Consider the following 23,962-nt stretch of genomic DNA (forward strand, 5'->3'; position numbering starts at 1 on the left):
TAACTTCAACAAAATCACTTACTGTATCTTTAAATTATCCTTTTTTTACAGCTGTGGGGAGGGATCATGTTATGCCCTATCATGTACATGTATGGAGAGATGGATGTATAAGATATTGTGATAAAGAACTGAGCTTCAGACCAGAAAAGGAATTCATATGGGTTGAAAGCCAACTGAAAAATCAGGTAGGTAGTCCAGTCCACCTGGAACAATCCCATGGCTCCCAGTACAGCTATCGTGCTCCACTGGATCTTTGTATCTTTACTCTTCCTGCTGAACTGACTTGACCCAGTCTCGTTAACCGCTGGTGTCACTGTCTTCCTTTGGCTCAGCAGCACTGTGAGGATGAGGCAGCTGGTGACTGTGACGATAATCAGAGGCAGCAGGTGACACGAGACGATGAACAGGTATTTGTATATGCGGTTGAACACTGGACAATGATTTTGAGTGCAGTGAAAGAAGTCTGGAGGGCACATGCTGCTGTTTCTTGTGACGTTTTCCGCTTTGCTCTCCTGGTCGATGACAAACATCGGAACACTGAGCAGCACGGAGAGCATCACAGAAATGCCGCTCACCATCCAGGCTGATCTGATATTATCCAGGAAGAGTGGGAAGTTGACCCTCGTGTTTACATCTCTCAGCTTCTGGTAGCGAAAGATACAGATGAGGACAGTGAAGAAGATGCTGTTAATTTCACCAATAACAGTTATGAACTCCAGTAAATAACACGACCAAGTGCCCGTGGCGGTGGAGGGAGTCTGAAGGATGATTATGTCATAGATATTTATGATGACAATCTCCCACAAGTTGGCTGCAGCGAGTCCGAAGAGAAATATCTCAAAAGATTTAATGTGGAAGAAATTAATCTTAATGATGGAAGCGATGAGAATTGTGTTACCCATAAGACCAATGGAAGAAAACACCAGTCTCAAGCCCAGGAGGTTGACAGAAAGCTCAGCCATTGTGGGTAAAAATCAGACTTTCCAGAATGGTTGCAAAAGTGTCTCTGCTTTGCTGCATCACTGACCAAACCCAGGTGTCATTACATTCTCAGAGATGGTATGAATCTAGAAAGGTGATTGGCTGCGCTCATTACACAGTAAGGGGAAAAAAATAAGGTGGGGTCCTGGATAACAATGAAGGCTGGGAGTCATTAAAGTTTTACCTCTGAGCCTTTCAAAGCTTCATCTTGAGACCGCATACTGTGTGCATGTGACGTTTTATTTGTTTCCACTGGCTGACATCATCCACTGCGGATACAAGAGTTCATTTACAGCTTTTGACAACACGTTTTCCCACTTTGCATTTGTTGTTTTATTCTGTGGTTTAACTGGCGCACTGTACACCAACTTAATCACATCTTAATAAGACGATTATTTAGAAAATGCTGAAGGATATAACCATTTCATAGGAATAATCTCAATGGGCTCTTCACTTAAAGAAAACCAGTAGATATAATATCAGACCACAGGTTGAAGTATAAATAGTTTTACTCTGATCAACACAGCAACTGCCTCATAGCTAATTATATGCACCTTACTGATTATATGTCTGGGTGTAACAGTCATCTCACATTTGAGTCTCTAAACACACGTACTTCTGCACACTTCTTGTTTCAGAGTTAAAGAATCGGTGCATGAACACGGTTTGAGAGAAGAACTGCAGATTCTTGCAAATGTGGTCAGTCAGACATAACAATATGATGAATTTTGGATAAAAACCCTGCATGTTTTACCAACTAATTTGTTTCTCATAAGTCAGACACTTGACTTTAAGCTATAACGGGGCAGGGGCTACTGGACCCTGCTGTTTTCACAGGATCGGTTCATGTTCCAGCTTGTCTCTTTTTGTCTTTAGTGCTCTCACTCTCTCTCTAGTTAGTCGTTCTATTTAACCATGCCCTGCATCCTGATTCAGCTTAATTGTGAATCCCACTGTGTGTGTATGTGTGTGTAATTAAGGATAAGGCCTACGCTGGAAGTAAATTGGTAAACTTAAGTGTACCGTAATGAGCTTGGACAGCTTAGGAAGCTGCAGTCTTTTATCACAATCGAGCAATTATCAACTAGAGACCTGATCAAACGGAATTACATGAATCATTTCATCCTAATAAACCAGAAATTTGACTGCCTTTGAACTTGTTGAATGTAAATTAAAATGCACTTTACTGAATTGTGTATTTTGTTTAAAATGTAAGTGCAATGCAATACCAGTGCCAGTACACATATACTGACATACAATGACAGCAGAAAGCAGGTAAAGCCTTGAGCATTTTTTGCATTGATCCCAATGTTAATAAAAAAACTTTTTCTTGAAAACTTGACATTAATATAACAAAAATCTCTTAAGCACATGAACAAAGTTTGTCCTTGTACAACTGTACCCATAGGCAGAATAATTATTTTTGCATAATACCAATGCCGGCACACACACACACACACACGCACACACACACACACACACACACACACGCACACACACACACACTGACATATAATGAGAGCATACAGTGAGAGCAATTAACATGTTTGACATCGTACCATTTTTCATAATTTCCACTAACAGTACATTTGCTTAGGTAAGTACATTTAAAACAAATTAGAAATTAATCAAAGAAACAAAACATACTATATTGGACTCTGTTTGATTTGCACCATAAAATTTCATTCAAATCTTAATATGCAGTGGCTGTGGCAGTCAAAATGCTTTACTTGCCAATCATTTTTTAAGGTGCTGTACAAAACGTAACTGCTCATTGGAGGAATCACATCTAATTTCCAGTTAGTGAAAATAAAAGATGTGTTTGACACTTGTGGTGAACTCTTAGCTGCCAAAAAAACACCCCCCTCCCGCCCCACTTATCTGTGAAGTTAATTAAGGTTTTGGAATAGCTTTATAGAAGAGACAAACATTAAAACGAAGAGGTAAAGCATGGAGTCGTCCATGTTTTCACTTGCTAACATAGGTGATATATATAGTTTTTAACAAAGCAAGATTTGTACACAGTGCCTCGGCAGGCCAAAGGCAAAATTACAGGGGAATAATCAAACAGCCTCTTCTGTTATTTATTAATAAATTTATTTTTTATGCTGCATATGCCCCTTTTCCGTTAATGGAATTAAATTAGCTTCTTTTCATTGGATCCCTGTTAAATCCAAAATGTAATTTCCATAAAAAGTCTTGAATGACCAGGCCCCATCATAACTCAAAGACCTCCACAGTATCATTTTATACTAACAGAGCACTTTGCTCTCAGATTGCAGGCTTTCTTCAGGGTCCTGGAGTAGAATGGGAGATTGGGTAATTGTTGCAAAACATATTTTTTAAATAAATGATTACTACTGGATTATTATCATGTAGTTCAGTCAATATGCAACAATAATTTGAAGTTATTTTTTATTGTTAAGGAATCAATGCTCTTCTTGTCAAATGTACAGCAAGTACTCCACCTGCCTTCACTCGTTTAACCATCTCCTCATGGGCACCCTCTGGAGTTGTCCTGTGGTGCCCGTGCCACCAGGGAATTGGCAGCGAGCTCGCGGGCCGCCGTGTCCCTCTCTCTGACCTTGTTTCAACGTGTTCACAACAGCACTATTACCAGTCGGTGTTACACTTTTGATGGGTGCTCCCCTTGTACCTCCAGCTCTGTAGCTGGAGGTGGAAGGGGAGAAAAGGGGGAGAAAATTGGGAGTTGGGGGGGGCTACGCTAACACACATTATACACGGCCAGTACCGACCGAGTACCACTCCCTGTGAATATCTCCTCCATCATCATGGCCTGGATAAGGCTTGTTTAAGTGCATGTTAACAATTAGACTGGGAGCCTGGGAGTTCAGAGACAAGGTTCTATAAACTACTCCTGAACAGTTCTTGTTGTCTGGTGTGTGTGTGTGTGTGTGTGTGTGGCACACTGTCCTGCTGAGTGGGGAAGACTGCTGGCTGCAAGTGGGGAGTCCCCATTGCCATGAGGGCTGTGTGCTTGGGTCTGCCCTCCAATAATGTTTATGTGGGAGGAGCATGTTAGTGCAAGACCACATAACAAGAAGAACAGTGCATCAACACTTCACCTGTCCGCGGTTTGAACGCCGTGGCTCACAGTAAACATGCTGAGGTTCATCAGGAGTTTCACTTAGACCGAATGTTTGCAACCGTTCACGTGGAGCCAATGCAAGCAACAGGAAGTTTTTTCTTTTGTTTTTTTCCTTTTTGCTGCTATTTTCTGCCCTGAACCCCACTCTGTAGCACAGTGGCTTGTGTGCCGGTGCTTTCATGCACACTGTGACGCTCATCATCGCGTCCAATTAACCCCACAGCGCATCCTTCCAAGAAAGTTAAGGGGCGGATCCAGCGAGACAGCCGCGTGGATACCCCTTTAAAAGGCATGTTGCTATCACATGCTTCGGCACGGAAAGTAGGATGAGGATGTTCTTGTGGTCGTTATGTAAACCATATTTGTCACTTACGATTTAAACGAACGCGGGGAGACTTTTTTTTTGTTGCTGAGGATTTCTTCAATTTGCGCGGAGGGAGGGGAGAGGACGGCGAAGGGGGGTGCAGCCCACCCAGTCTGTCAGCGCTGCAGTCAGTCAGTCAGTCGTGTGGTGTGGTGTTGTGTTGTGTTTTGTGCTGCTAGTTGTTGTTCGGGCTGTGCGCGTTGTTAACGCCAAAGGGACGGACACAGACGACGTGTGTGCGGGCTGTTGAAACGCCAATTCTCGAGGTTTGCTGCCGTGCTGCCGTCGGGAGAGTGAATGGGATAAGAAAAACAGCCAGAGCAAAGCCAGCTAGTCTCTCGGAAAAGAGTGCAGTCTCTTCTTGCGAGAAGAGAGTTGTTTGCCTCGTTCTCCCCTCTTATTTTCTCTCTTCTCGCCGTATTTTTTTAAGGAGTTCCCTCGAGTGGAGAAACATCGGCGATATTCGTGCTCATTTCCTCCACTTGATCTGCATCGGTTCGCCACTCGGATGAGGCTGACTTGTCTTGCCTAGCGATTTGGGGGGGAAAAAGAAAAAGAGGAAGAAGAAGTGGTCCTCACACCAGCGAATCTTTTTAAAATTTTGTTTTTAGACGAGGTAGTCCCTGCTACAGAGGACCTAGGTTACGGTAAGTGACGGCTGCTCCATACTATCGTTTCTCTTTCTGTGTGTGTGTGTGTGTGTGTGTGTGTGTTTTTATTCAGGCAGAGTAGAGGTTACATGGGCAGCTTTGCTCTTTTTGTGAGTCCCCCGTTTTTTAAAGTCATGTCTGGAGGACGTTGCAGAGGTAGATAATGGCCATGATGATGGAGGAGATATTCACAGGGAGTGGTACTCGGTCGGTACTGGCCGTGTATAATGTGTGTTAGCGTAGCCCCCCCCCCCCCCCCCCCCCAACTCCCAATTTTCTCCCCCTTTTCTCCCCTTCCACCTCCAGCTACAGAGCTGGAGGTACAAGGGGAGCACCCATCAAAAGTGTAACACCGACTGGTAATAGTGCTGTTGTGAACACGTTGAAACAAGGTCAGAGAGAGGGACACGGCGGCCCGCGAGCTCGCTAATATTGTGATCATGTGGAAGGATGAGCAGATGGACACACCTGGCCGTCACTCGGTGTGGCTGCGCGCGCACGACTGCTTGCAAACTTTAAGTCTCGAGGCTTTTTTTTCCCTCTCGCTCTCTCTTATTGCGACGTGCTCTCGCGTGCGCGTGATTCACGCTGGACCTGTTTTTAACGAGCTTCTCGAAGTAAACGGTTCATCAGCTGCAATCAAAATCAAGAGAAAAATAAAATAATAGTAATAATTTCGTTTTTAATGACGAGGGGTCGTAATTGCTCCGACAATTAACCCACATCACAGTTTGCCAGTTAGGGCAATGGGCTCATAATAAATTATGTCACAGACAAAACCCCCCTCCGGAGGCTCATGCTGTCGGTGATTGATCTCCAGCAGTGTTGGGGACCGTTTGGGATAAGAAAGAACACGGAATGACTGGGTTTAAGCAAATTCTAGTATTTAACCAAACAATCTAGAAACTGCTGTGTGTAATGATGATGTACTAGAACTCCAAATCCTCCTCAGTATTGATTATACAGCTCACTAAGCATATTTGAGTGGTGCCTAACACGCCCTTATTCAGTCACCTGAGCAGGAGGGGTGTGAGCACCAGAACTACATGTAAAAAGACAACTTTATTGCTTTCAAGCTTCCACTTCTATTAAAAACATACAGAAGTGTTTACTGTTTGCAAGTTAATACTGTGTCTGTGTGAGGTGGAGCTACTTTAAAAATTCAGCTTGTGCATTCACCAACCAAGGGCTCCACTGAGATGAATGCAATTAAACTTATTTAAAAGAAATAAAAAATAAAGCTGTGTAAATGAAATCATCTGAAAAGTTTAAAGGTGAATTGCCTTTTGCTGGAGCTGCTGAGACAAATAAGCAAAATAAGTCATAAAACCAAGTAAATGAGTATATTTTACAAACTCGTTATGGAGTAAGAGTGTAGCTAAGTTTAGCCGAGGTAATCACTTTTTATCTCTGTTGGTCACTTACTGATCTAAATAATACCACGTTGGCTTGTCAGAGGAAGTGCAGGTTTTATTGAATCAGTCGATGGAGAAGTTTCTCCACTGCTTGCTCCTTTAGGCTTGGTGTACACCACGAGTGACCTTTAGCCTCTGTGTTTCTTTCCCTTGTTCACACCATCATAAATGCATCCTGTTTTCTGCCGGGTCTAATTTTTTTTCAGGTTCGTCTGTGAGCCTGTCCTGCAGTGTGCTGTGCTGCCAGACCACACTGGTTTATTGTAGTTGATCATTAATCTATTGGAGTTTCCTCAGCATTCATTCGTCAGCCTGCCGGATCACTTTACCACTCTTTCCCTTTGATCCAGCAGACAGTGCCCCACGCTTCACTTAGCAATCATAAATGTCATGAAATTTAATAAGGAAGTCTTTTTAATGACTCGCACCTAGACCTGTCATTAAATAGCCATGCAGGACTAATAACTGAGCCATAAAGGCAATCCGCTGTGAATTAGCAATGGATTTCTGCCAGCATACAAATCTATTGCTTAAATTATCAATAAAAATCGTTTTGGAGTAGCACTATATATTATTTTTTGGATAATTAAACCATCTGTGCTTGTTTCTATTGATTTTTATTCCAGCGCTGTGTATCATCAATCAGTCGTTCTAATCGTTTCAAATACTTTGGGCATTATTTTTATTTTCCTGCGCTGTTCAACAGAGTTGTCTCAAGCCGTTGTTTATTTATTAATTGATTTCAGAAAGACTAAAGATTCTGTCCATGTGTAATGATAATTTATCCAATTACTGCAACTCTTGATACTCTAAAAGCTTCATTGTTTCTAGGCTACCTGTTGATACATTTTATCAGATAAAAAGGCATAAAAATGTTAAAGAAATTAAATCAAGCTTGACAAGAATAATATTTTTTTCTTTCTGTTTTTACTGAAACGACCAGACTTTACACGTAGAATAAGAAATGTTCAGACAGCTGTGATGGAGCTCAGGCTCGAAGGCCAGCCGGTGTGTAACAGCTGATTGAACTGTGAAACTGTGACCCCGGTGTGAAGGCTCAGCTGTGTGAGGTGGTGAAAAGAACAGGCTGTGACTTACTGTTAGTTCCTGAGCGATCCCATCTCTGCGTCTGTGATAATTAATAACTGCAGTGAAGTCTCCTTTGTTGAAACTCGCACTCTGTGGATGCACGTACCGACCCTGCTGCTGTGGAGCTGCAAGTATTTAATGAACTCAGAACCCTACAAACACCTGTAAGCAACAACTTCAGGTCCAGTTAAAAGAGCTGAAGTGAAATCTGGATTGGATTAATGGTGTTCCTCAGTAATAACCTCCTATAGACAGGCCTGTGTGTGCATCGTAGCAGCAGAGCAGTCACAAAACATAAGGAAGTTTAAAACTTCTTTCAGCGGCTCCCTTGTTCACAAGAGGTCGAAAAGCAGGTCTGACACAACCCTCCCGTGGATTTGTGTGTCCACCTAGTCTCAAATCTGGGATCTTTTGGATGTTAGGCAAGCGTTACACTACATTCATTTCTGCTGATTTATGTCTATATTTTGAGCCAAAGCATGTATCCTCCATGGCTTAAAATAGTGTGATTTGGACATTATCTGCAATAAAACAAGTGACCATTGTGAGTATGGTTACTGATGATCATGTGCCTGTTATGGTGACCCTCGGGTATTTATGATACCCACACAATGTGGTGTGTGTATGTGTGCGCATAGACGTGGCACTGGTTCAACATCACAAAGCATGAATCCACAAATCTTTACATAGTTCCAGTTAGTTACATTACACTGTGGTAGAAAGTAACTAAATACAGTTTTAAACAATTAGAAAAGGTTTATGTAAAAAGAAAAACAATTTTGTAATCTTAACATTTTTAACACAAAAGCTCGCATCCTGTGAAAAGTGTCTGACGACTGATGACTGTGGGTAACAAAAGCCTCTCGGGTGGTTTTATTTAAATGACTGTTTGAGGCCAGAGAAGAAAAACGATCAAACATTTTAGACGTAAACAAAGGTTATAGGGGGGAAACAAAATCAAATTTGCGTCACAGAACACACACCTTCTCCCATGAATCATGTGATGACTCATCACTCTTTTCACTTATAACCCTTTCAAAGGATGATATTCTGTAAAAATAAATAAATAATACTAATAATAATAAAAATACCTGCCTGTTTATAGAACTGCAAAACAGTAGCTCCACCTTGACCGGCTATAACTGGAAAAACTAGAACTGTGATAATAGCCACAGGGACCGAGTACTTTTACTTTGCATGTACTACTTATGTGCCTTTTACTTTTTATATAGAGGACCTCAGCTTTTTATGTCATATGTTTACAATATCCAGTTCTTACTTGCACTGAAGTGTGATTGGACTCGACTAGGAAAGTGTAAACTGTGATACTGCAAAGACAGAGGGCTCAAACAGTCTCTGAAAAATCCCTGCGTGTATCTTTTTTCTTTTGTTTTGTTTTTTTGGTCCTGACCTTTGTTAATGGCTGTAAATTGAATTTCATTTGAGTGTGACAGTCAAATACTTTGTGTGCCCATATGTGTTTACACTGGCTGCCGTCTGAGTAGTTATACACAGGAGCGCCTTCCAATGACAAGCCAGATTACTGTCACGGTTGCTCGGTTTCATTGGGAGAGGCTTGTTTATGCTCATTTGCTGTCGTTGTCCTGAAGGAACCCTTTTACCTATATGCTGTGTTAGATTAATCGCATCTGCTGGACTCTTTTCTACCCCATTAATGCCCATTATTGCAAGTGTTAATATGCGTGGCGCCACCCTTTTACGGTTAGTGCTTAATTTAATAATTAACCCATGTTGGCGTTTTTACGACAGAAGCCCTGCCCTAATCGTTGAATTAATTTTCAGTGCCCCGCCACTCTCTGTGTCCAGTCATTCTGACACTTTTATGCCTGCTATCTGTATGAAATTTTAATGACCCAACAAGTTTAATTGTGTATGTGTGTGTTTATCATTAGGCTTAAAATGTTTCTTTTTTATAAAGTTTATAGTTAGGACGGGATCAGGTGACCCTGAACAGTCCCTCGGTTATAGGGAGTAGTCCTAGGCTGCTGGGGGCTTCCCATGATGCACTGAGTGTTTTCTTTTGTTTGTTTATGTTTGGTGTTTATACACCAGCCTGCATTTAATCATTAGGTATTACTAATATCTGTGTCTTTTGTCCTGTCTCCCATCCCTCACCCCCAAACCGGCAACACTGCCCCTCACTGTGCCTGGTTTTCCTGGGAGTTTCTTTCTGTTTAAAGGGAGTTTTTCCTTCCGACTGTCACCAAGTGCTTGCTCATAGAGGGTTATCTGATTGTTGGGGTTTTCGCTGTATCGATATAAAACATCTTGAGGGGGCTGCTGTTGTGATTTGGCGCTACATAAAACAAATTGAATTGAATTGTGTGCAGGCCTTTGGAGTAGCTAACACTTAGATCCACGTTGGACCGTAAGGACTGGAGTTTGTTTCCTCGTGCGTCTGACCAGCTTTGCTTTTCTTCATGAGAAAAAAACAAAACAAAAAAACCAACAGAACAAAAATCACCACCCACTGTTCTTACAGTCAGAGTAAAAAGATGAAGTAGTTTGCTGGGTTGGCTCAATAATTGACCTCCATCTCTGTGCTTTAGGCTCACCAATACAATGAAAAGAACCACAGTGAAACGGACTCAAACGAGCTCTTTTGATTCTGTTTACTGAACCACCGAGCACCGACTAAATCTGCTTTCTGCACTCTGCTGTAAGGGTAACTGACGTTGAACCAGTGTGCATAATAAAACATTAAGTCTGATGGTTTTAAACTAGAAGTTTTATTTTTTTCGCCGAGTGTTTTGACAAAAGGATGCGTCTGTTTACAGTTTCAGGTACATTTGTAATAGCTGCCGGTAGTCCAGCTTGCTATGTCTTCATAAGCCACTCTGACTGGTAGATATTATATGTTCAAAGGAACGAGAGAGCGAGCAAACCAAAACTGTAACTTTGAAGTGACACTCTTCACAAATTCTGCCTTTTCAGCTTCTTCATCTTTGAACTCTGCTTGATTTGATCCTTAAAATCTAAGACAATTTTAACATTTGATCTGGAGAAGTGCTGTCGCCGTGGTAAAAGCAGCATCCGATCGTTATTTGGTCCATTTGTTCATCATTGTTAATAAATAGTCCTAAATGGCTTCTTTGACTATTGTGTCCATCCATCCATTAATTTTCTTAACTGCATACTCAAATTGGGGTCACGTATTTGGAGTGAGCTTTTCTTTTTGAAGTAATAATGGGTACAAAGATCAGTGTGTGCAACTGTCTGCCTCTATGAGATCTGTGATTCAGTTGGGTGCCTGATTTAAAAAGTTTTTCAACTTGGTTAATTCATAATGTAAGATGTATCTGGCCACCTGTTGGATGTCCAGTATTGACTTTTCTTTTTAGCTCTGCTCTGCTCTCCCACAGTCCCTTAAAGACATGTCCAGCTAATATTATCAATTGCTCTAGCTAGTGGTTAAATCCTTCATGGTGCGTTCTCATTTGCTGCTCTGGAGGATGCATTTGATTCATTGCTATAAAAATGGTGAAATTAAATGGCACCCAACTAGAACACATACCTGCACGCTGTTCTTGCAGAATGCCGGCCTTTGGTATTGAATCCATCCGCTGCTTCCAATTCCCGTGGATATGATTATGCAGTAAAGGAGCTGCAGGTTTCTCTTGGCATTTTCCTGCTTTATTGTTTGCTGAAAAAACCACCCAGTTAGAATTTAGTTGATTTTTAGTAAACCTAAGGTGACCACAGCTTCCATTTTCCAAAAGGAGACCAATAACTAACCTTTTCTGCTTCTTTGTGTTTACTTTCTTTAATCGATTTACCCCTGTAAAGCACTTAGTGACTGTTTCTTGTCTCTAAAAGTGCTTTAAAAATAACTCAAAGTTACTTTACTTACTTTTAAACAGAAAGTGTTTGAGTACAGTCTCCAGTGGATGATCGTGCTGTTTTTTCCCTCCGGTGAACCAATCAATACCAACCTTCATAGGTTTTACTTCTGTGTCCGAGCGGTATTTCCAAATCAAATCTTCACTCTCCACAAGTGGCTTTTAGAAAATGCAAATTTTCTTCCTGACAAATGATACCTGATTAGTTTTTTAAAGAACAATGCATCTGATTGGATAAGCCTCTCTTGAAAAGTTGAGGTATTGATTATCTGATGTTGCACAATGTGACGGCCACTTGACTCGACTTTTCTACAGCAATGGAAAGACTGGCCTGTGACAGGCTTCCTGTAGAGGGTTTCAATTGCTGTAATAACTTTGTATTCAGCTCTTGCTGTGTGTGTGTGTGTGTGTGTGTGCGCGCGCGTGTGTGTGTGCATGCGTGCGTGTGTGTGTGTGTGCGTGCGTGCGTGTGTGTGTGTGTGATTCAGCCTCTTTCAGCCTTTCATTACCATTTCTTGCCATTAAATAAGTATGTTGTTTGTAATAAGTAGCAAAGCAGGTGCTCTTATGTCAGGTTCTGATTCTTTCAGATTGCATAACCAAAAATAAAAAATAAAAAAAATAATTCAACAGTTTTTTAACCTTTCTGGAGCCTCAGTGGAAGGAGAAAAACACACCAGCAGACACTCTGTACAGACAGATAAAATAACAATAGATGAACTATGTTTTTAAGCAGTCAAACACTCGTTAAATTAATAGAAAAATGAAGAGTCTGTTTTTTTTAATAAAAGTGTGTCTTGAAAATTGAAATATCTGAAAGGGGCTAGGGAGCAGTAGATATAATTTTTGAGGCTGTGATGAAAGGAAAAATAATTAAAAAACATTTTAATTGTGTAGTGTAGTTTAATTCCCAGCTATAGTTTAATTATTTAAATGTACACAAAGTATGAGCTCATCAGCAGACAAGCTTACTTTAAATATAGCAACTAATTAATTAATTAATTAATTATTATTTTTATTTTTGGGGGAGGGGCAGTGGTTCCATAAATAATAATGAAATAAGTATTTACACTACTAGAGATTAGCTTTATGTGAAAACCTGCTGCTGCGCGTTTTAAAAACGCACTAGCTAATGCGTTCATGTGATGACCTTGGTTTGATCTAACAGTTTAGCTTACACTGGTAACACATATACATATCAGTCAGTTCAAATATAAATGTCTCAGTTTTGAATGCAGGAGTCTAGTGAGATAGATTTTGGAGTATTCCAATAATTTGTCTGCAAATGACAGTATATGTGCTTATAGTTGGATCCATAACTGTGCATGGTGGAGTTTGCTTAAATTTTCCTAGAAGTGAAGAAACATGTGGGTGGAACAGTTAGCACCGTTTGAGCTTCGGACCTCCCGTTTGGAGCATGCCTGATTTTCCCCCTGCAGTTTTAAAGACATACACATCAGGGTGAGTGTAAAGAGGCTATATCGGTGCACCAGATGCAGACTGATCAGGTGTTGTACTTGTACTTTTATATTATTTAACCCTTGCGCCACCATTTCATCTGCTGAGTTTCACAAAGGACTGCAGAAGAGATGTGTTTGCTCTATGGATGCTTACTAAAAAAACAAATTTGATAACCAGGGAGAAAAGTAGCTGAAAAAGGTGGAAAAACAGATAAAAAAAAAAAAAATCCTCAATCACCCAGATTTGTGTTGTTAGGATTCAGGTGTGTGTTTGGTGCCTTGGTTGTTTGTTTCTCTGTTTTTGCCTTTTCCCCCATGACAGCAGGGACAGAGATGGGGCAAAAAAGCAGAGAGGGCACCCCTCACTTTTTGAAGTTTTCAAACTTATGGAGAAGGTAGATGGGTGTTACCCACTGCAGTCTAATTGGCTTCTCTGGTCTCAGCTCTTTATGGACAATTAAAAGAAAAATGAAGGTCCTGCATGAGCTTGATTTAAAGATGTATTTTTGTGTAGACAAAGCGGATTTTAACTTTGAACCTTATGAGCCTGCATGTTAATAAAAACTGCTTTAATACAAAAAAGTCAGGCCTTAAAGTGAGCTTTAGATGGGTTTAATCCCCTTTACATCTCCATAACTTAAAGAACCTCAGTTAAACCTCATATCTCACATCCACCACATGGAACACTGTTGACTCATGGCCATGTCCTTGTTCAATCTTCATGAGAAATGTCTCTGGACGTATTTTAACAGTCTGGCGTGTTTTGGTCACGATAAGATGACAGGGGTGAGGCTCCGCGCGGTGGTATAGTGGGGAGGAAGGAGGGGGGCGGCAGTAGCCTAACGTCCATCGCTTTTCATTGTGTGTTTTATGTAATGGACCCAAGTTACCTCGCGTACTGCAGTTATTTAGTTTTCTGCATGTTTGTCCGTCATGGGAGAAGAAGGAGGAGAGAGGGGGGGGGGGGGGGGTGGCGGCGAGCGAGGCTGGTCCGTATGAGAACTGGTTCAGATTAACTTTCTGCCAATCGGTGGAAACCCAACCAGGAAGAGCACGCACACATCTCACAGGCAGCGCCACCGAACGTCCCCTCTCTCTTCTCTCTGCTTCACTCCTACCCAGCTCTCCCAGTTACGGAGCTCTGCCATCGCACCAGTCCGGCTCCGTCTCTCCTCCCCTCCCCAGCCCTCCCACACCCCCACCCGCTCGCTCTTCCCCGACTATCCGTCCGTTTGTCCGTCCTTCCCCGCAGATTTGTTCGACGGTTCCCGGCTCTGCTGGAGGAAGCGTGGCGGCGAGCCGTAAGTTACCACCTCGATCTTTTTTTTAAAACACACATGTATTTTTGGGGGAGGGGGTGCTATCTGGCTGTGAATGTTTGAAGTTGTGTTCCGACTGCCCAGCCGTCCAGAGAAGGAGCGCAGAACCCTTTTTTTTTAATTATTATTTTTTCGCTTCGTGCACCAGAAGCGACACACGGGGCTGCTGCTACGTGCCATAACCTCACAGCTCTCAGCTAGGACTGGGATCGGGAACAGCCACCGCGTCGCTGATCGGGAATCCGGTCAGAAAATGTGATCAGGAGGGGTGACTGCCCTTTATTTTTGCTTGGTGTGTGTGTTTGTGTGTTCTGGTAGCAACCCCCCCCCCTCCACTCCCCTCCCTTCCTCAACCCGTATTTAGAGCCTGGCTGGCTACTTCAGATGGGCAGCTACGTCAGGCTGTACTGTATCCCATCATACTGTATTCCACGGCCACTGTATATAAATTTATATATATATATATTAACGCACTTATTACAAATCTATCCAGGCATGCATATCTAGCAATCCGCCCTCGACATCCCTGCCAATGGTGTTAAAGCTCCGACTGTCTCGGAAGAAAGCCAAAACAGTAACGCAATGTTTCAGATTCTCTCAGGCTTTTATCTCTTCTTGAAACAACAACCCCCCCCCCCCTAAAAAAAACCCCACCATGTCAGCGCCTCGTGTTGAATCTGCCCGTCACCACCGGCCCCGACACGGAAAATGTAAAATAAGAAGCTCTCAGTCTGATCCGAGCAGCCACCTTACCCAGCTGGTTATTTATTTTTGATGGGTGCTCTGTGGGGTTTTGTGGCTCTGCCTAAAAGTTCAAGGCAAGAGCATTTTTTTAAAAATAAAAGACAGAGGTGTAATTATAGGTTTTGATGCAGGCTGATGAGCCCTTTATGAACGTGCCCAGCACAACTGTGGTAACCAAGTGATCTGCAAGGTGTGTCCTATCTGGTGTTGCCTTATTGGGCGGCTGTAATGCAATGTTTCTTTGACCTTTTTAGTGTCCTTGTTTTGACTTGAGCTTTGAGTTGCTCAACCAAAACGGTGATTTCTTTCCCCTGAATTTGAAGAGGCGAGAATTTTGAAGTATTTCATTGCAAAGGTGGAAAAAAGGGGGACTGTCGGAAATGTTTGGAGCATGAGTTTTAAGAGGAGTGTAATTTTTTCTAAATTTAATTTATCCAAGAGTTAGTTTCGGGGGAAGAAGGGAAGAGTGCTTGAACTTTTCTCCTTTCCAGAGTCCGGTTCTTTCATTTATTGTGCTGCAAAAATATTATTGTGCTAAAGTTAATCACTAACTGGTCTTAAAAGCTTGATTATTTAGCTTTCTTTTTTATTTAGTGCTGTATTTCCTCTGTTATGTTTGTGGTGTGTTTTTTCCAGCAGAAATTTCAGGGCATCCCCAAAGAAGGTTTAGCTACAGCTAAGGGTGGGAAAAAATTCTCGAACTGAAATAAAATGACTTTTTAACAGTTTTAACAATGGGCAGATTTTCAGGTGGCTGGAAATAGATTTGTGTAACACAGCGTGAACTGCCTTTAGTGCAAAAGGGTCAGTCACACTTTTTCTGGGCCAGAAAAAACAAAGATTTTTCAAGATATTGCAGGATAGTTAAATAGATGGTCACTCAAGGTTTCATTAGTTTTTTTGTTTTTGCTTTTGCCAAGGTAATGGATACATTTCTTCCACACACACCAATAATAAGCTGAACTGAGCTCAGCTGAATATTAATTTTATGCCTTTGCAAGCTTTTTGGTGTGGACCTCCACAACAGTCCCAGTTTGTCATGTGGCCCCTTGGGGAAAATTAATTGCCCACCCCTGTCTCAGGCCCTTAGGGATAAAAAAGTGATGCTTTGGCTAGCTTTCATAGCGCATGACAGTTATTCTCAAGTGTACACTTGAAAGGCACACTTCAGAGGCTTTTAGCATTGCCACTAACACATAAAATGCCATGTAATCCAACTATAAATATTATTCATTTATTTACACGTATAGCTAATTTGGATTTTCTATTTTAAACGCCGTAATTACTCCCAGCGCTGCTGAATTCCTGTCTGAGTTGCTTGGCAACATCAAGCCGCACAGGCTGGGGTTTGTAAGGCTGGACTAGTTGTTACAATCCTGACAAGTTTTCATGAAGAGATTTTCTTAGATTGCTGTCAGTCTGTAGAACAGAACAGCGAGGCTTTCTGCTGTCCCTTTTACACTTATACAGACTGCCCCCCCCCCCCCCTCACAGAAGAGATGTCTCTCTCTTCTTCTCTCACTTCCTCACTTTTACACTCTCAACTTTGGTTGTAGTTCCTCTGCCTGCGGTCTTCTCTCTCTCTCTCTTTTTTTTACCCCTCCACAGCTCAGATCCTCAGACTCGAGCTACCGGCCTCACAGCTGTAATTATTATTTAAGTCATTATTAAGGCATTTGACTTGTCAAATAATATACACAGAGAAAAGAAGGTGTTTAGTTAAACTGGTTGCTAAAAGTTAATGTTCCCAGCCAATCAGACTCCTCAGAAATCTGCTCAACATGCTCATGAATACTTTATAGCAAACTGTGAAGCAGCAATAATCCAACATATAAATATCCTATAATAGTTATTTATTAATGATCTTATACTGTTATTGCTCTTGAAACATTTATTAACTGTTTATGCCCAGCTGTATGTATCACAGGAGCTTATACTAACAGACACTTGTATCTGTTTGCAATTGCCTCATATTGTTTTAGTAGTATTTAACTATTTAGTCATTGATAGTTTATGTTTACATTGAGGGTAAAGAATGGTGTTACTCCCACACATGAGCTCCTTTTTTCTGGTCTTTCATCACACTGAGATCCACTTTGATTTTAACCTTGAGTCAGGTTGGTGTGATCTTGTGGCGAGTTATCAGATTTCACGTCGTATTCTGAAAGCTGCTCTCAGCTTTTCACCTGTGATTGGGTTTGTGTTAGGATTAACAAAGTCATACAGCGAGGCAGTTGCACTGCTTCGCATTTGTGCACCAGGAAATTGAGAAGTGAACTTTAATGCTCAGCGTTAACACGCTTTGCTGTTTGTCGTTTAGGCTTTTGTCTGCTTTGTGTTTATTAATAACGGTTGACGTTGGAGGCCAACGCATATCTCACACTTATTGACTCGATATCAGTTGTGTAGCCTGATGCTGTTTAATCATCATTACAAAAAAAAGCCATCTGGTTTGCTCTTTTACACCCAGAGCCACAAGAGTCCTGAGAAATCATGCATGTCTCATCATTAAACGAAAAAAAAAAAAGATCCTGGTGTGTTCTCTGTATAATTGCTGAGAGGATCTTATGATCTGTTTCTAACCAATTAGAGATGGAGTGCCGGGTCATTGATCTCCCAGCAGATGTGAAATTACTTCCTGCGGATCACCGGACCTAACTGTGTTTAAAGAACCAAATTGCCGTTCTGCCAGAAGGCTGCTGCACAAGATAATATGAAGCAGGTTATTCCTTGCAGCGTCTCCACACCTACAACTCTCAGCAGTGACCCCACATCTGATGGAAAAATTGCAGAATCAGGATAAATGCTTTGCTTTTAATCTGGACTCCGACAGATCATTCATTCTAACAGGTTTAGTGACACTTAACTATTTTTTTTAAATCTTGAAAGCAAATCAAATATGAAGTAATAGCACCACCAAATTTTAGATTTGAAGTTTGCCTTTCAGGTATTGAATTTCTGGTTCAGCCAGCAAGGTAACACCATTAAACCGATTACATCTTGTCTGATAAGCTCAGCCTGAAGTAAAGCAACCTTTGGCACAGCAAAGACTGGGAAGACACGCAAACACAAGCCATATCTGAGCTTATCGCGCCCATGGTTTTTAACTTTTATCAAGACATAAAAGCTCTTTGTGAGGAGTGTAACATGGAAATGTTTTAAATTCCTCTAATGACACGTTAATCACTGAGTCAGAAAGTTGTCTTCAGTTTTCATTAGCCCTTGAGCTAAAATCGGATTTGATACTGCCAGGATCTCTTGCACACTGGAGTATTGGACTGCCTTGAGGCTGCGCAAGCCCAGTCAGATTGTGGCCGACAAAATCCAACATGTTAGAAGAATCTTGTCAGGTTTGTACTGTTAGCGAGTCATCTATTGGGATAGAAGTTTCTGGCCTCGAACGTTTTCGCACCGCAGAGAAATCTGCATCAACCATCAGGCCTCTCGCCGCCTCGCGCAGGCACACTCATCTGAACAGATGCCTGTTTGGCTCCATGTAGAATAAACTGGGGAAAACATTAAAAAGCTTAACTCTGATAATACTGCGGGTAACCAATAGAATCATTTTGATCTAAAGCTCATTTGGGGAAATGTTTAAACTTTAAAGCCAGTATCCTTGCACCTTTTAAAGCGAGGGGAATGGAGAGACGAGCAGCAGCTGAAAATATGCGTATCAATCTTCATTAAGGAGGATTTCATTATCCGATTATAACTAATTATGGAAAATATGGTGTAGGACAAGAAGCTCCTGTGGGTCGAGAAAAAGAAAACCTTTATTTGATTAACAAAAAAGAACGCCCAATGATGGAAAACGTCTAATTGTGTCTTGCTGCGGCGAGGTTTCTTTTCCTCGCAGTGCAGAATGTGTCTGCGGGGTTATTAAATGGAGATATTGGTCTTTAAAAGTTTAACCCGGCTCATTAGGTGGTACACGATCGTGCATCTTTACCTTTTCCCCGAACACTAAAAAGGGAAAGTAATGATATCTGTACGGGCATTATTTTAAAACGCAAACATATACAGTGTGTGAGTCACTCTCTGCTTGTTTGTGTTGTAGTTTTACGCTGAGCGCGGGGAGCGTTTTGCGCAAACACTTTCTGGCTGATGCTAATTAGGTTTAATTGTTAAATGATTTCACGGAGGGCTTTGGGAATCATCACATATTGTGTTGTATTGCAGATGGAAAGATTCTCTTTCTTTACATAACATGGGCGCTTAGAAAAGTAATGGGAAGCCGGAAACCATCCAATTTAAAACGGCTAAAAGTGTCACATTTAAATGGGCTTCAGTTTATTTGCCTTATTTTTCTCTCACTTGCACTTATTGTGGTCAAAGATTATTTTTTTGACATTTTCCTGCCAGACTAAACACTGCAGACTAAACAATTGGCCTTAACAAGCTGCTGCTTGCCTGCTGTGTGTACATGTGGTGATAAGGCAATGAGCACAGTGAATGAATGGCACAGTGCATCAGTTTCTCCAGTGCGACACAAACCCGTCATAATGAGAAGATCCCAGGCACACGCACAAAAGCTGCAGCTCGCCATATGATCTGATTACAAAACCGTTCAGCTGAATCTATTCATCATTATGTTTCTTTATGTATTGAATCAGATGTTGGATTTAAATCTAAGCGGAGGGCTTATGCAAGATAGTCGGTATCTTTGTTTTGTGTGTGGCTTGTTGACTTCTGCTGGGTTTTTTGGTTCTTTTTTTTTATATCCTTTCTAGCTTTGTCTCGTCTTAAGTTGTGACTGTTGAAAACATTTGAAGTAATCTTTGGTCTCAGTGTCATCCCTACTACACAGCATAACACTGCCTGGTCTGACCACACAATGTGGCAGAACTCAAGGGATGAAATAGATCTCTATGGATCCAGTTAAAGTTTTTTTGGTAAATGATTTGAATTATTGTTGACAGGGAAGTCCTTTTTATATTGTGAGCTACCTCCCAATATCCACCATGTCACTAGTAACCTATATATTGTTGGGCAAAGATAGCGTTACGGTAGCACTCGCCCTTTTGTATGGATTTTTTGCCGAAATGGAAAAGCCTAACTAAGAACTACAAGCTAAAGGTTCATGTAAAGTACTGTGGAAAAGTCTTGGGCTGCCCTTAAAGGAGAGCCAGACTGACTTGTCATTTTTTTTAAACCTGGCCTTTAGCAAGTTTTTTTTGGGACATTGACTGTTTCACCACTCATTTTCAGTCCAGTCCTGACCATTTTCAGAGAAAGTTTTGTTAGCCTCTTAACACTGACCTATGAATCATTCAAGCTTAAAAAAGACACCCTAACCCATGTTGTGACTACACATAACAACTTGGCAAAGAACCAATTTTAAATTGTACTGTTAGGCACTTTGTTACTAACCGCCTATTGCAGAAATGCATAATTTGTTCCCAGTAGCTGAAGTGCCAAAGATAACACAGTTTGACAGGCATAAAATTGTATTTTCAAATCAACAAGGTGATTCCCAAAGAGCTATTGGCTAAAAAGTGCAGTGTGTTTGAGGAAACTGGACAAGTGGTGGGCAAAATAAAAAGTCGCAAATGTGTCTACAGTAGATGGAGGTCGTGCCCTTAAGAAACAGGAAAGAAAGACCTGACACAGGACCTGAGAGGTGCTTCGGTGGCCCTTCACTCCCATCTACTGTTCACTGAAGCCTCATCAGAAATGATGTCAGTGCAAGGGTGGCTGTCAAGATGCTGTTCTTAAAGGAGGGAAACAGAGAAGACTAAAGTTCTTGTGTCATGTTATCCAAGTGGTAACAGGTCTTACAGAGTGAGGAATCCAAATGTAAAATTTTTGGCCCAAATCAATATGTACAGAGGAGTTCAGGAGAGCGGTACAGCAGTGAGTTAACTAAAACCAGATGTGAAAAACATTTGCTAACTAAAATAAAAATAAAAGCTAGACATTTGAAAATAATTAAAACAAACTGAATTTATTTAGTGAAAAGTAACTAAAAAAAAAAAGGAAAATAAAAAGGAAATATCCCTAGTTTTGGTATTTGTTAGGTTGGTAAAGCTTTAATCAAAACTTGCCTTATGAGGCTTTGATGGATGTATTTATTGCAACTTTGGATTTCTGCGAAGACTGTGAGGCTTGTTTTTATTCAGTGTTTTTAATATAATACTGTTTCTGAGTTTCCTAAATCTTGCCTTTACCATATACCCTCAATACAATAATAATAACACTAAAATTAACACTGAAACTAATAGAAACTAAGCTAAAACGAAACATTGTAACACAACGAAAATTAAACTCAAATGAGGAAACTCACTTTGGGAACTAGCTGAAACTAAACCGAATTAAAAGCAAAAATCAAAACTAAATAAAAATCAAACCTAATTAGAAAATACAAACTATAATAACTCTGGTGTCTACAGCCATCAGTACACAGTGGAGTCTCTGTCATGGTTTGGGGCTGAATTTCAGCCAGTGGTTTGGGGAATTTTGTCAAAATTTTCAAAAGGAATTATGAATGTAGAAGAAGTATCATCAGATTTGAAGCCACCATGCAATACCATCTGGAAAGCATCTGATTGGAAATGGCTTTTTTTCAGCATGACACTGATCCCAAACACACTGCCAGTGAAGTTAAAGCATACCTGGATTGAAAAGCACATGGAACACAGCCAAACAAGAGTTTTGAATGTCCTTCAAGAAGAAGTCTGAAGAAATCATAAGAAAGCTTGCCTAAGAGAGTTTAGGTTATGTTGAAGAATAAAGGTGTTTGTACCAGATTTGTTCATGTTCGTATAAATTGTTTCACCTATTTCCAATTCCCCTGCATAATATAACAGAGGAAAGGCTTAAGACTTGCACAATACTTTATAAGACTTTGTTTAAAATATATTCTTGTTTAGAAAGTGGTTAAAATACTACGACACCCTACGACTAACCCTTACTGAGTCAAGGCCAGGGATTGGTTGAGATCTGTTGTGTAAGAGTAGAAAATCAGCACAAAAGTGGAGTTTTGACCACTTGTTCATCTCTTCTCTCTAGGCCACATAGACAAGCATGTGATGACTCACGCAAGGCAGAAGGGTTCCCTTGGGCACAACCAAAGTCCAGAGTGGTGGGACAACAGCTGCCTTTGGCCACATGGTGGTGCCATGGGCGGCACCTGGCCCGAGCGCACACTGCGATTTGGCAGGACAAAGAAGATAAGCGAGGTCACCAAAAAAGACAGAAACATGGCCAAGAGGATGAATGACAAGAGGGAAAGAACAGAAAGATCAGAGCAGAAAAGAAAGGTGGACCGGAGGCACGTCAAGAAACGGGACAGGAAAATGTACCCTTTGCGAGGGAGGGCTGGGAATTCAGAAAGTGAAGGACTCAGCTGCCATGTCCTCCTGACCCGACTGGAGGAAAACATTCGTGAAAAGCAGAGGTCTAAGGAAAGTAAAGGAAAGGATGGCCGCAGACGATTATCTCACAAATCCAAGTCCAAAAAAAGGAAAAGCAGTGACGGAAAAGAGGAGAAGTCGTCACCAAAAAACAAATTAAAATCATGCAGTGGAAGTTATAGCAAGAGTATTCGGTTGGGAGTCTTTCAGCCACGCAAGCGGAGACTGGCTTCTCTCAATGCTGAGGCGGTAAACAGCCTGCTACTAGAAAGAGCCACTGATCCCCAACCAGCAGCCAAACAGGCCAAGAGACAGGAGGAACCCATAAATGCAGGGGCTTTCCTGGATGCAGATCCAGTGAGAGGTGGTGTCTGCGGCGGTCTTAAGGCTTTGCGAGGGACCAACACTAAAGGCTCCACATCTCATGAACTTGAAGCGTACCAAAGCTCTAAGCCTGCCAAGAGGGCCAAAGTTAGCCGAGGGGATGAAAGTTTGGGGATGAGTCAGGAGTGCCTTGACGCTCCTGCACCCAGACGGTTGGCTGGACTTAATGCCGCAGCCCTGCTGAAGTTAACCAGTTCCTCTGCCACCAGTAAGCAAAGAGCAAAGGCTGCACCCACTGCTACTGTTACTTCAGACTGCAAGGCTCCCGTCGTGGGCCCAACCCAAAAGTCGCACTCGAGGGCCAAACTTCAGCACAAGGGACGCACACAAAAGCAGAAGGGGAAAAAGATCCCTCCCCTGCACAGTGGCTGCACAGCTTGCAAGAAGGCAGGCTTTGAGCCAAAGGTGGAGTGGGAAACGGGTGGCTGCACCCATCGACTGACAAAACCGGGCTACCAGTCACGCAGTATGCTAGCATACCCACTGAAGAAAGTGAAAGAGGAACAGCTGGAGACTGAGCTGAGCCCGTACTACTGCTTTCCTGCAGAGCGCTCAATGGACTACTGTCACGGCTTGGCCTTCTTTTTAGGCCAGCAACCCTATGGAGAATCAGACGATCAGCCACTTAACTCAGCCATGAGCCCTGTGAAGCGCGAGTGCCTAGTAACCTCACCATCGCTGACACATTCCCTACCACACACAGCGCTCACCCTGAGCCCTCACCCCTGCCTCTGCACCGCCGACCATTGCTTCTCCAGCTATTACGTACACATCGCCCACCCCACACACACTGGAACAACTTCAGCCACCATGGCCCCGCGACCTCTGAACTTGCCCCCATCTAGTTTGTGCCCTAGCCGAATGAGCGGCTCCAAGCTGCTGGGGCAGCAGGTGTCACATCCATCGGGACTAGCCCACCCCGCCTACTGCAATTCTGTGGCTTCACCCTGTTACGGTGACGCCTGCGGGATTAGTGGGTATACCTACAGAGCGATGGCTCCTGTCACCAGCAGGGGTTGCTCTTTTAGCACAGGATGCAGTGGATGCACGCACAATATCAAAACAGGTGAGTGGATTGACCCCCATGCCCCAAGATTTGGTCTTGTTTCATAAATGTTCAGTATTAATTGCTGATTATTAATTATCACCGTCTTAAGTGGTTTTCTGAGGCCACTTGAGGATTTGCTCACAATGATGGCAAGTTCTTTTGTGATAACACTTCTTTGATTTAGCTG

The 23,962-nt window shown here is 42.0% G+C and overlaps 2 protein-coding genes across 3 annotated transcripts in view; one reads left to right on the forward strand and one right to left on the reverse strand.

Moving 5' to 3' along the window:
* Positions 1–29: 29 nt before the first annotated feature.
* ora6 (olfactory receptor class A related 6) lies at positions 30–962 on the reverse strand. The gene has a single exon (XM_084953327.1). The coding sequence runs from the start codon at positions 960–962 to the stop codon at positions 30–32; it is 933 nt and encodes a 310-aa protein (XP_084809453.1).
* Positions 963–4,379: 3,417 nt separating this feature from the next.
* The window catches only part of LOC146371459 (bromo adjacent homology domain-containing 1 protein), a 28,027-nt gene continuing 8,444 nt past the window's right edge, over positions 4,380–23,962 (forward strand). Inside the window, exons 1-2 of one of the 2 annotated variants that reach the window (XM_084952800.1) lie at positions 4,380–5,101; positions 22,000–23,793. In XM_084952800.1, coding sequence (XP_084808926.1) covers positions 22,020–23,793 — 1,774 coding nt within the window. In that variant the 5' untranslated portion in view covers positions 4,380–5,101; positions 22,000–22,019. Of the gene's footprint in view, positions 5,102–13,944; positions 14,230–21,999; positions 23,794–23,962 lie in introns of those variants that run through there. The other variant, XM_084952801.1, reaches the window with a different exon arrangement.

The sequence above is a fragment of the Perissodus microlepis genome, chromosome 15 (assembly GCF_051167445.1).
Source record: "Perissodus microlepis isolate ML-2025 ecotype Zambia chromosome 15, ASM5116744v1, whole genome shotgun sequence".
NCBI lineage: Eukaryota > Metazoa > Chordata > Actinopteri > Cichliformes > Cichlidae > Perissodus > Perissodus microlepis.